Below are 13,412 nucleotides of genomic sequence, written 5' to 3' on the forward strand. Positions count from 1 at the left end.
TCCGGGTAACCTTCAAAGAGTGCATTGCAGTAGTCCACGCTGGAGATAACCAGAGCATGCACCACTCTGGCAAGACAGTCTGCGGGCAGATAGGGTCTCAGCCTGCATACCAGACGGAGCTGGTAGGCAGCTGCCCTGGACACAGAATTAACTTGCACCTCCATGGACAGCTGTGAGTCCAAAATGACTCCCAGGCTGCACACCTGGTCCTTCAGGGGCACAGTTACCCCATTCAGGACCAGGGAGTCCTCCACATCTGCCTGCCTCTTGTCCCCCTAAAACAGTACTTCTGTCTTGCCAGGATTCAACCTCAATCTGTTGAGAGATCTGGTGGCTAGGAGACGAGAGGACAGAAGTGACTAGAGGGAAGTGGGCGGAACCTTAATTGGGAGCACTCTGAGAATGGTCACTTGTTCTTTTGCTGTGTTCATTAAAATGTTACTGGTAAGAGACTGGTTTCTCTTTGTACTGCTTATGTATGGCCAAGGGGGGGAGGAATCAGAGCCCCGGAGTGCCCTGCTAGTCTTACCTGCTTGTGGCATCAGCGGGAAGGAGTGTCTAAATCTAGCCAACCTTTTAAATGCGGGCATTGTGGGAAATTAACAGACCAGCTTCCCTGTGCTGGAAAAACACGAAGGCCTGCCTTCCCCCCTCCACAGCTGGTGGCATCGCTGTGGGGCCCTCATGGCTGCCCAAGGATTCCAGATGCTGCTGTGAGCTCAGCTTATCAGCTACCATGACCAAGGTGGAAGGCATCCGATTCATCTTCATTCTTTGCTATAGGGATGAAGGGGAGACACCTGAGTGTCGGAGGAGCCACCCAAGATTTGCCAAGGGGAGGAGGAAAATGTATTATGCCATCGTAGCCTCCAAGTGGTGTTGTAAGGGGTGGGCTTACAGGGAACAGCCACCCCTCATCAAATCCAGCTCTTCAAACGGCTCTGACAACAGCGGAGGGACAGGAGACAGGAAGGAGGAAGTGAGGGGCGTCCTTTCAAATTCACCCCAGAACTGAGGCGATCAGCGGCTCGCAAACGCAGGGGGCGGAGATTGGGGGGTCCCCAAATTACTCTGCTGGGGGAGGAGCCGGAAAGCGCCATTGGGAGAGTGATAGTACTGAGTAGACATGTTTTCATGAAGCTCTTGCACTGTAAATAACTTTCACAATAAAAGTATTAAAGACAAGATGGTTTGGAGTGTCGTTGCTCAAGGGTAGCCAGCAACCTCCCTGACAGGTGTTAAAATATGATCGCAAAAAATAAAAGAGAGAGAAAATCAGTTTAAATTCACCATAAAAATCAGAAAATTTAATAAAAGCACAGAAGCAAAAATGTATTCACTGTAATTTTCAGGGTGTGCTTTTTTGATTTGCGGGCAATTCTTTATCTTATCAGCGGTTTGGTTACTAAATGTGCTCTGCTGCTATGCCTACGTAAACCAACTGATCTGTGAAATTCTAAAATCATAGGAACACAGGGTTGTTCTCGGCTTCACTGCACTCCAAAAGAGCCGGTGGCAGCTTGTAGCAGCCTTTCCGTGCTGTGATTATGTATTGTACCAATGGTTTAATTGTATGTTGCTAGGTTTATATTGCACTGGATATACCTATATCTCATGGTTTCTTTTGCACAAACTGTTCTGTGGTTTAAACAAAAGAACAGTTTAGAAGAACATCAGAAGAGCCTGCTGGATCAGGCCAATGGCCCATCCAGTCCAACATCCTGTTCTCACGGTGGCCAAGCAGATGCCCCACTGCCCCTTCCTTCTCCTGTGGTTTCTTACAATGCAAATTTTGGAACTATTAGACTTGAAGGTCATTTTACCTACATAAAGCATGATTTGGGCATATTTCAAAGTATAATACAGTCGTACCTTGGTTCTCGAACAGAATGCGTTCCGGGAGCCCGTTCTACTCCCGGAACCGTTTGAAAACCAAGGTTGCAGCTTCTGATTGGCTGTAGGAGCATCCTACAGCCAATCGGAAGCTGCACCAGACATTCGGCTTCTGGAAATCGGAACACTCATTTCCGGGCTTTGATCGTTCAGGAGCTGATTTGTTCAGGAGGCCAAGGCATTTAGTTCCAAGGTACGGCTGCAAATTATTTATTTATTTATTTTGTAAAGAAAGAAATCAGTAAAAGTCAAAAGTCCAAAACAAGTTTAAAATATGCACTTTGAAATGAAACTGCACATTAAAATAATTGTCTACTTTACAGATCTGGCACAGGGTGTGACCTATCCTATACCTTTCAGAAGGGAGGGAGAAAAGGTAAAGATTCATACCGTACATGCAGATATTCCTCACCTCTGTGGAGCCAGTGAAGGCGACTTTATCCACTTCCATGTGGGAGGAAATGGCTGCCCCGGCGGTGTGCCCATAGCCAGGTATCACATTCACAACGCCTGGCGGGAATCCAGCCTGCAGGTATTTATAAAGACAAGTGAAAATCATCACAATAGTCTTGTCCGTTCCAAAAATCAAAAGTTTGGCAGGGTGCTCAGAACTCAGCACCTCCATGTATTCTGAGCACCCAAGCAAGGAGAAGAAGGGGGAAGGGTTTGTTTTTGGAGCTCAGGCATTGTCCGAGACAGCGAGCGGGACAAGGAAGGGTGAAGAATGAACAGCGAGGGGCAGCCCCAGAGACCTCTCTCTTAACATTTAAATTTTTATTTATTGAATTGTCATACTACATAAAAGAAAAGGATGAGATACCATTCCAATACAAAAGAAAAAAACACATTGTCACAAACATATATAAACCTATATCCTCCCCCCCCCGTGAATTCCCATCACCCCACCCTATCACTCCCCTACACCACACCTCAACTTCCTTCACTTTTAATTTCAGCACTCTCATTGCAATCCTTATGTTATTGAATTTTAATCTCCTTATCGCATCCTAATTGGTTTTATCCTTTCCTCTTTACTCCTTTAGTCTAAGCACATCAACATGTTCTGTTTTGAACAGTGCTTATTCACATAGTGGGGACCCAGGTGGCGCTGTGGGTTAACCCACTGAGCCTAGGGCTTGCTGATCAGAAGGTCAGCGGTTCGAATCCCTGTGACGGGGTGAGCTCCCGTTGCTCGGTCCCAGCTCCTGCCAACCTAGCAGTTCAAAAGCACGTCAAAAATGCAAGTAGATAAATAGGAACCGCTACAGCGGGAAGGTAAAAGGCGTTTCCGTGTGCTGCTCTGGTTCGCCAGAAGTGGCTTCGTCATGCTGGCCACATGACCTGGAAGCTGTACGCCGGCTCCCTCGGCCAATAATGCAAGATGAGCGCACAACCCCAGAGTCGGTTTACCTTTACCTTTTATTCACATAGTAACCCCAGAGACCTCTCTCACCTCTTTGACCAGGCTGGCCATGTACAGGCCTGTCAGAGGCGTTTGCTCAGCCAACTTCATCACCACCACGTTCCCCGTGGCCAAGGCAGGACCCAGCTTCCACGCCTGCATCAGCAACGGGAAGTTCCACTGCAATAAAGAGAAAGGGACCAGATCCACATCAAGGAAACACAGGAAGAGGAGGGAATTGGGGGGGGCACACATATTTTATTTACTGTATGTACAGTGAGAGAGAGAGAGTAGGTGGCACAAGGGATCTGAGGGTGCTTCCCGAGAAACACAGAGCTGAGGGGGGAAAGTCCCTGAGAGTAACATGCTTGCATACATCTTTTTATTTATTATGCCTCCTTTCCATGGTTAAAACCATTCTCAAGCATGGAAAAAAAGACAGCATTAAAAAATAAATTACAAACCTAACAAAGTACAGTGGTACCTCGGTTTCTGAGCGTCTCGGAAGCCGAACGTTTCAGTTTTCAAACGTCGAGAACCCAGAAGTAATTGCTTACGTTTTCAAACGTGCCTTGGAAGTCGAACGGCTTCCGCTGCGTGTTTTTCTAACTGAACTTGCAGCCAGCCCTCTGCGCCTCGGTTTTCAAATGTTTCGGAAGTCGAATGGTCTTCCGGAACGGATTACGTTCGAGAACCGAGGTACCACTGTAGTTACATCTGGGGCAAATAATGAAGGAGAAAAGTGTTTTTAAAAAAGTCTTCTAAAAACTCCTCCTTCCTCTTTCCCCACTGACAGGAGCTTGTGGTGTGTTGTGGGGGAGGGGCAGAGTGGCATGACAGGGTGGGCATGCTGGGCAGGGTGCCCAAACCCAGAGGAGGCAGTGAGCAGAACACAAAAGGCTTCTGGCTTCCCCAGCTCTGGAGACAGACCCGCTTCCATCTCCCAGCAGCGCCCTTACTTACCGGAATGATCTGTCCGCAAATCCCCACCGGCTCATGGCGAGTATAGGTGAAGAAGTCCCCATCGAGAGGAATGGTCTTCCCTTGGATTTTGTCAGCCCAGCCGGCATAGTACCTGATGCAGAACAATTCAGCTGTCACTTCGGTTTAACACACACACACACACACACACTCTCCATAGACATCAGCGCAGCGCATAGTTAAACGATGGAACTCCCTTCTGCAGGAGGAAGTGATGGCCACCAACTTGGATGCCTCCACAGTCAGAGGCAGCAAGGGTTGCTAGAAATTGCAGGAGGGAGAGCACTCTTGTGTTCGGGTCCTGCTTGCCGGTTTCCCATTGGGGCATCTGGTTGTCCACTGTGAGAACAGGATGCTGGACTAGATGGGCCCCCTTTGGCCTGATCCAGCCAGCTCTTCACAAGTTCTTATGAAATTGACAGGCCTATTATTTTAATTCTTCGTGTAATGTTCTTATAGGGACCCAGGTGGCGCTGTGGGTTAAACCACTGAGCCTAGGGCTTGCCGATCAGAAGGTCAGCGGTTCGAATCCCTGTGACGGGGTGAGCTCCCGTTGCTTGGTCCCAGCTCCTGCCAACCTAGCAGTTCGAAAGCACGTCAAAATGCAAGTAGATAAATAGGAACCGCTACAGCGGGAAGGTAAACGGCGTTTCCATGTGCTGCTCTGGTTTGCCAGAAGCGGCTTTGTCATGCTGGCCACATGACCTGGAAACTATACGCCGGCTCCCTTGGCCAATAATGCGAGATGAGCGCACAACCCCAGAGTCGGTCACGACTGGACTTAATGGTCAGGGGTCCCTTTACCGTTAATGTTCTTATACCCCACCCAGCTAACCATACTAAAACACAATAAAATTGCACAAAGCAATTAGAACTATTTATATTTCAATAACAATTCTCAAAAGACAATGCCATTCCTGTAAAAGTGTTCAGATAACTACCAAAGGCTTGGCAAAATAAATAACCTTTAAGTGAACTAAAATGGAAGGGAATGGGTGAATTCAGTTCGGGTGACTATCATATCTACTACCGTGGGCAAGAATCCCGTAAAAGAAATGGAGTGGCCCTCATAGTCAACAAAAGAGTGGCAAAAGCTGTAATGGGATGCAATCTCAAAAATGACAGAATGATCTCGATACGAATCCAAGGCAGACCTTTTAACATCACAGTAATCCAAGTTTATGCACCAACTACCGGTGCTGAAGAAAGTGAAATTGACCAGTTCTATGAAGACTTACAACACCTTCTAGAAATGACACCAAAGAAGGATGTTCTTCTCATTGCAGGGGATTGGAATGCTAGGGAATCAAGAGATAAAAGGAACAACTGGCAAGTTTAGCCTTGGAGTTCAAAATGAAGCAGGGACTGCAAGAAGATCAAACCTATCCATTCTTAAGGAAATCAGCCCTGAGTGCTCACTGGAAGGACAGATCGTGAAGCTGAGGCTCCAATACTTTGGCCACCTCATGAGAAGAGAAGAATCCTTGGAAAAGACCTTGATGTTGGGAAAGATGGAGGGCACTAGGAGAAGGGGACGACAGAGGACGAGATGGTTGGACAGTGTTCTCGAAGCTACGAACATGAGTTTGACCAAACTGCGGGTGGCAGTGGAAGACAGGAGTGCCTGGCGTGCTCTGGTCCATGGGGTCACGAAGAGTCGGACACGACTAAACGACTAAACAACAACAAGACAACGCCCAAACATCAACAGCATGGAGGACCATCGAATCTCGGTCAGGAGAAGTTCCTATGTGGAGGCACCACTGAGAAAACCCTGCATGTGCCCCAGTGCCCCCTCCCCGTTCCTCGCTCACTTATGGCACCTCCAGCAGGGCCTCCCTGATGATCTTAAAACTCAGGACAGAAGGTATCGGGGGAACAGTGACAATTCCCTAAGAATGGCTGAATGAAAAAGAGCAACAGCAAATAAATTAAGACTGAAGTGATTGAAATCATTGGGCTTTTAAAAAAAATAGACATGCACACGCACACACACACACACACACACACACACAGAGTTTCAGATGATTTTGGTAAAGCCTGGAGACTATTCATTGAATTTTATAATACAGAACAAAACAAATAAATACAGCTGTTGGGTTCCATATTAATATTGCCATATTAATTTTATTTTCTTCTGATCTGCGAATAGGCATCTATGCTTATGCTGGTTCTTTTCCGTAGCACACTTATTTACTTTTATTGCTCTTATCTGTCAACGGGCATATATACTTAACTTTGTTTTCAGTGAGCTGGTATAAATGCATAAAGATCAGACTCTTCCCATGTGAGTGATAGTTTGCAACCAAGAGTTTGCTGAAATTAAGAGTTGAGCTGGTCTATAGCACCGGATCTTAGGGAAAGCACTAAGGAATAACAGCTATTCACAGCTACACCAGGAGTCTGTCTCTTCGCTAACTTCCAAGCTATCTCCAGAACCAATATAAAAATGCGAACAATGCAGCTGAGCGCACAAACCACACCAGGAACACCTCCTGTGCAATTCCTCTTTACTTCCATGAGGTCTGTGCAGGACAGACATGCCAAAGTCCAATGCTCTCATGTTCCTCCCATGCCTGTTTAACGGTCAGGGCTACGTAGAATCACATAATGGTATAGCTGAAAGAGGCCCCCAAAATGTCATTTAATCCAAGCCCTTGCAATGCATGATTATGACTTCTTACCTCAGGTGTTTGACAGTCATGTCTAAATCCACCAGATAGGCGATCGAGTATGGCTTGCCGTTGTCCAAAGTTTCCAGGGCCTGCGTACAAACATAAATCAGGAAACCCTGGCACATTACAACTTTGATAGCTTTCAAGGAGGATACAGATAATTTTTGGGAGGATAAGGCTATCAATGGCTACTAGTCATGGTGGTATCAGTTTGCATTTCTTAGTACAGAAAGTATTGATCTGATGTATAGAGATCTTTCATATTCAACTTAATTCAAGAGGGTTCTGGAAGCTTCTCTGTGCGAAAGAAACAAGCAGAAACTTCATGATGTTTGGGTTATTCCTTCAGAGAAGCTGAGTACAGCTGGTTTAAATTGGTTCTCTTATCTCTTTCTGTCTATGTCATGCTGACTATACACTTTCTCTTTCTACCTTTTCCCTGTCTGGTGTGGTGATCTGTATATAGTGTTAAGGTTTAGTCTTACTATAAGTGATTGTAAGTTTTAAGTTAAGTCTGCTGCAACTGGATTTCCTATTGGACCGTGCCAATCCTGAATGTGTTGGATTTGTGACCATTATGCTCATTTGCCTTCAGTAGCAGTAAAGCTCTGCTGGATGAAATATAATTGCCTATGGTCTATTTTATGGGAATCCTGCAACGTGCTTAAGTGGTTACTCTGCTAACTATACATTGGAATCTACTTTGGATCAATATTGAGTAGAATTTCCGTGTCAGATGGCTACATCCTACTTTGAGGATTGGAAGCAGCAGACCTCTAAATACCAGTTTCTGGGGCACGCAGGTGAGGGGAGAGCACTCTTGCACTCAGTCACCTCGTGGGTCATTGTGAGACCAGGTTGCCTCTTGTCTGATTCTTCCCACCCCACTGCCTGTTTCTGTGTTGAAGAACCAGGTGCTGCTAGACACTTCCAAAAGTGAGACCTGCGGGTATAGGTCAGTATATGAAGAAGAAGAAGAAGAAGAAGAAGAAGAAGAAGAAGAAGAAGAAGAAGAAGAAGAAGAAGAAGAAGAAGAAGAAGAAGAGGAGGAGGAGGAGGAGGAGGAGGAGGAGGAGGAGGAGGAGGAGGAGGAGGAGGAGGAGGAGGAAGAAGGAGGAGAAGGGATCCAAAACAGGAAAAGAGGAGAATGCGCCTGGAAAAAAAGTTCAAAACATACCGCCAGATATGCACGGTCCCTCTCAACCAGATCAGCGAGGCGGTGCAAGAGTTTGCCCCGGTGGGAAGCGTCCATCCGCCTCCAGGGAGATCCAAATCTGAATGCCTCTTTGGCTGCCTGAACAGCTTTGTCTACATCGGCCTGGAAGAGAATCAAGGTGGGACACGATGAGCAGGCAAATCCGCAAGCAGATCTGAGACTCTGGAGAACTGCCCATTCAGAGTAAAGGACACTGAACTAGTCTACAGCGTCTTCCCATTTTTCCATGGGGAGGGCATCAAGTCTAGGTCTCAGGAAAGCAAGAGATCTGCCGAGGCAGTGTCTCTGTGAGAGGGACAGGGAGCCTGTGGCATAGCTGCCAAGTCTCCCGTTTTCCCCAGGAAATCCCCGTTTTTCCAGCTGTTCCTAGCTGAAAAAACGGATTTTTTTGTTTTGTTTTCCCCCAGTTTATTCTGGCGCAGCGGCCATTTTGGAACTGGGCGGAGCATGCTCAGAAGCGACTTTTGATGCTGCTCTGCCCAGTTCCAAAATGGCTGCAGTGCGACTTCTGGCGCAGCGACCATTTTGGAACTGGGCAAAGCAGCATCAAAAGTCACTTCTGAGCATGCTCCGCCCAGTTCCAAAATGGCGGCAGCGCTACTTCCGGTCTGCTATTTCCGGCCCGGTCCCTTATTTCTCTGACAGCAACTTGGCAGGTATGGCCTGTGGTCCTCCAGATGTTGCCAGACTACAGCTCCCATCACCCCTGACTCCTGCACACACACTGCCTAGCGGTAATGGGAGGTGGAGTCCAACAGCCTCTCAGGTTCCCCCCCCCCCGCTCTTTGGTATCAAACAACAGAACCATTCGCCCACTAAGGAAAATTACGTCTCTTATAAGAATGTTTCCTACCATCTTATCTACAAGATCCAACAACTCTAAAATGTAAGATAGCTTTTTTTATATAAAGTGGTACCTCTGGTTATGAACTTAATTCGTTCCAGAGGTCCGTTCTTAACCTGAGGTACCACTTTAGCTAATGGGGCATCCCACTGCCGCCGCACAATTTCAGTTCTCATCCTGAGGTAGAGTCCTTAATCCGAGGTACTACTTCCAGGTTAGCGGAGTCTGTAACCCAAAGTGTTTGTAACCCGAGGTACCATTGTAACAATTTTTCACCCAGTGAGCTTCACAGTCGAACAGGGATTTGAACCCTGATCTTCCAGGTCCTAGTCCAACACCAACCGCTACTATATGGACATGTCAGTATTGACGCAATGGTTCTTGTACTGCTCTTCTACTTTGTCATCATCTCAGTAAATTTTCCTCCCAGCAGACTGAGACAACTTGATGACAGAAAAGTCCACCAAACCTGTAGCAGCTGCCGTTAAACTGAGGACCTCTGAGCCTTGTTTTAAGTGGATTTGTTGTTTTTGTGTTTTAAACCGTTTTTAATCATTTCATGTGCAATTTGCTTTGAAACGGTGGTTTAGAAGGTGAGATGATTATGATGATGATGATGATGATGATGATGATGATGATGATGATGATGATGATGATAGAGAATTGCCTGCAAATAAGATGTGTGGGCAAGATTGCAGACAAAATGTGTGTATTAGGAGAAATGCAAACTAAAACACTGACAAACTTTCACGAGACCTTTTACTTTCTTGACTAAAGTTGATGCAGATATGTGATGCACTGCGCCTAAGTTTAGGAAAACAAGAACCTGAGAGAAACCCAGAGTGACAGATCTCCCCACCCCTCCTGCTTGCTCGCTCTTCCTGGCCAAATGCTACGCTGTTAATTACTCCTCCTTGGGTGCTGCCTGCAGCGAACCGGTTCCTGGGTGCTGTGCAGTTTTTGCTGTGTCATTCCTGTTTGCTAACCCAGCTTCTGCCCATAGATAACGTTACCATGTGAAAAGGAACAGCCACATATTTGCTGCCAAAACGCTGATGCTCTGGTAAAACAAGGAAATGTTTACTCTGTGTGTGTGGCCGTCTGCCAGGAGCAGCCTGTTTGTTTCACAATCTCTGCTTAAAGCCAGGCAATCAGACGATTTCTATGTTGCTGGAAAGCTATTTACGGTGTAATCGAGAAGCAGGAGCTGTAGAAAGCGGCAAGTACCCTTAGGTAGTACATTACTGCTCTCTCTGTTCCTATAGGCTCACGGAAGCTTAAAATATAGGAACAGACATACTGATACGACCCCAAATGCCATTGTAGGCTAGTATCTTTATAAAGGACACACACCCCTTGCAAAAAAGAAAGGTCACCAAGTTGCAACAAGCTCCTGAATCTGCCAGAACTTGCCAAGGCTCCATTAAAGCAAAAGCAAGCAAGGGACTAAATCAAAGCCCCCAAAAGTACCAAGAACCATAAAACTTAAAGGTGCCATATGGACTCTTTTGGGTCCAAGCTACCTGGGAGACTGTATCTCCTCATAAAAACCTGCCTGGGGGCTAAGATCCTCCAGTGAGCATCAACATCAGAGGAAAGGCTGGTGGTGACACAAGAGACTTCCCTGTGGCTGCTCCCAGATTGTAGGATTTCTTCCCAAGAGAGGTCAGACTGGCAGGCCGAGACATTCCTGCCCAGACAGGTCCTTGGAAACTGAGGTGCGGGTACTGCTAAACATTGCTGTCAGGGGAAACTGGGTTTTAATTGCTGGTCCTAAATGTGTTTTGATTTATTTTAACTACTGTTTTTAACTACTTGGTATTTTATAATGATGTTCTTAACTGCGGGAAGCCGCCTTGAATCCCAGCTTGGGAGAAAGGCAGGATCTAAATAATAGTAAATATCTTAACAGTCAGTTTTGCAACAAAACTTGTGATATTATTCTTACCACGTGCCAGGTGCGAGGCTGAAATGCAGACTTACAATCCTGTACTAGATGGTCTGATTCCATATAAAGGCAGCTGCTATTGTTCCAACTTGCTAACCTTTGCCAACCCGGTGTTTTTCAAAACATCTGGAGGAGACTGGGTTGGAAAAGGCCTTTGTGTGCCAGGCACAAACAAACTGGGACAGGCGTTTCCCCTGACCCCACTGATGTGGTACCTTGTCTCCTTCTGCAACCTGGCAGATAACCTCCCCTGTGGACGGGTTGACGGTCGGGAATGTTTTCTTGCTGGCTGCATCATGCCATTCATTGTTGATGAAGATCTGCAATTGAAAACATGGGCTGTAAGCTTTCGGGACGCAATTGCTTCACAGCGACGGCTGACGGCGAAGAGATCAGTGCTTCAGGAACCAACACACAGCTAGGTGGAACCTTAGTGTTAGAGAGGCAGATTTGGGGGTGCCGTTCCCCTCCTGATGTAATCCCATACCCCATTGTAAACGAAGACCCACAGATGCTCAAATACTGAAGTGGACCCTCAAGCACTACCCTGAACAAAATAAATTTCAAGAAGTGGCCTGAACAACATCTTAAGCAGGGGTCCCCAAACTTACCTGGCTTTGGGCCGGATGCCCGCCGCGCTGATTGCGTGGTGGGCCGGAGGGTGGGGGAGCGCGCACAGGGGCACGAGAGCGTGCGGCTGTGCACACCCATGCGCATGTGCAAACGCTATTTCTGGCACACTCCCAACCTGGAAAGTGCCGGAAATAGCTTGTGCGCATGTGCAGAAGCCTCCTCCGACCCGGAAGTACACCGGAAATGACGCGCGCACAAGCTGTTTCCGTCACTTTTCCGGGTTGGAACTCAGCAGCCATGCCGCACCACGCCAGTAAGAGTGGGCGGTGGGGGTCCCTGGGGGCCGCATAAAAGAGCCTCAGGGGCCGTATGTGACCCCCGGGCCGTAGTCTGGGGACCCCTGATCTTAAGCTTTTACAAGAAAACAAGAGAGCAAGAAATATTGGCCTATTCAAAACAGCTACTGTCCATTCTTTAGCCATTTATGAAAAACCTTTTGACACATACAGCAACCGTTGATTCAGAAACTGCCGCCCAGCTCATTTACACAGCACAAACAGAGATAAGCACCAGAGATAAGCACTTATCAGAGTGTAGCAAAAGGGACAATATCCTCTTCCAAAACAAGTACAGTAACTGATTCAAGAATATGGTATCTGAAGAAGTGTGCATGCACACGAAAGCTCATACCAATAACAAACTTAGTTGGTCTCTAAGGTGCTACTGGAATGATTTTATTTATTTATTTATTCAAGAAGAAATAAGAAGTGTCCCAAACATGCCTGACAGCTTGCAACACAAAAAAATGCCTAAGATGTTTGCCAGTAAAAATAAATACAACTCACCACTTACAGCAAGGATAATTGCTACCCCGATCTTCCCGGTTGCTTGGGGGGAATGAAAGCACTTTAGGAGGGGCCCACAGGCAGTCTTTGTGGCCCCTTTTCAAATGCCAGCACCTGTCCCATAGTGCTAGTTATAAAACCATTTGGCCCAGATATTGTGTGCCCTCGGTTCATTTTGACAGCAGCTCCAAACAGCTGGCAAGATTATACACATACAGGAAGCATTTGTTTGTAGTTATAACAGACATCTGTTTGGTCTGCATTTTTAACTGAACCAACTCACTTTGGACCTCGTGTATTAATACACGGACCCCTTAACCTTTTAGACTTCGCATTTCTCTGAATTGGGCAATACAGTTCCTGTTTCAAAATGCATTCAAAATGTGTACAGTGGGACCTCTGGTTATGAACTGAATCCATTCCGGAGGTCCATTTGTAACCGGAAACCATTCTTAACCTGAGGCGCGCTTTCGCTAATGGTGCCTCCTGCTGCATGTGCATCTCTGGCACATGTTTTCTGCTCGCATCCTGGGGCAAAGTTTGCAACCAGGAGCGGCTACTTCCGGGTTAGTGGAGTTCATAACCAGAAGTTTGTGCAACCAGAAGCATTCGCAACCACTGTATTTCATAATAAAATACAATCAGAACTGCATGCTTTGAATAATGTGCATATTAAATATGGATTATGTGATAAAATACATATTTTAGGACATATCTGAAGAAAAATGTGCATACGAATTTGCATACAGACTTAAAAAGAAATCTGAAATTAATGCATAAACTAGACCAGATGTCCTAATGAACCAACACAGAGCTACAATTTTCCAGAGTAGTTTAACAAGCAATCCCTCTTCCCAGGGAACTGGAAAGGGAATCAGGGGCCTCCTAACAACTCTCAGCACCCTTTACAAACTGCAGCTCCCAGGATTTTGGGGGAAGCTGTAACGGTTTAAAGTGGTATCACAGTGCTTTAAAGGTACCGTGCAGATAGGGCCTGAGTCAGGGGTCCCCAGACTACGGCCCCCGGGCCGGATG

General features: G+C 46.6%; 1 protein-coding gene across 1 annotated transcript in view; it reads right to left on the reverse strand.

The window, feature by feature from the left end:
• Positions 1-13,412, reverse strand: part of ALDH2 (aldehyde dehydrogenase 2 family member) — a 29,187-nt gene that overhangs the window by 11,335 nt on the left and 4,440 nt on the right. The window contains exons 2-7 of the mRNA XM_060276340.1: positions 11,175-11,279; positions 8,129-8,269; positions 6,961-7,040; positions 4,259-4,370; positions 3,347-3,475; positions 2,306-2,419 (exon numbers count right to left, since the gene is read on the reverse strand). Coding sequence (XP_060132323.1) covers positions 2,306-2,419; positions 3,347-3,475; positions 4,259-4,370; positions 6,961-7,040; positions 8,129-8,269; positions 11,175-11,279 — 681 coding nt within the window. The remainder of the gene's footprint in view (positions 1-2,305; positions 2,420-3,346; positions 3,476-4,258; positions 4,371-6,960; positions 7,041-8,128; positions 8,270-11,174; positions 11,280-13,412) is intronic.

Source organism: Zootoca vivipara, chromosome 6, assembly GCF_963506605.1.
Source record: "Zootoca vivipara chromosome 6, rZooViv1.1, whole genome shotgun sequence".
Lineage (NCBI taxonomy): Eukaryota > Metazoa > Chordata > Lepidosauria > Squamata > Lacertidae > Zootoca > Zootoca vivipara.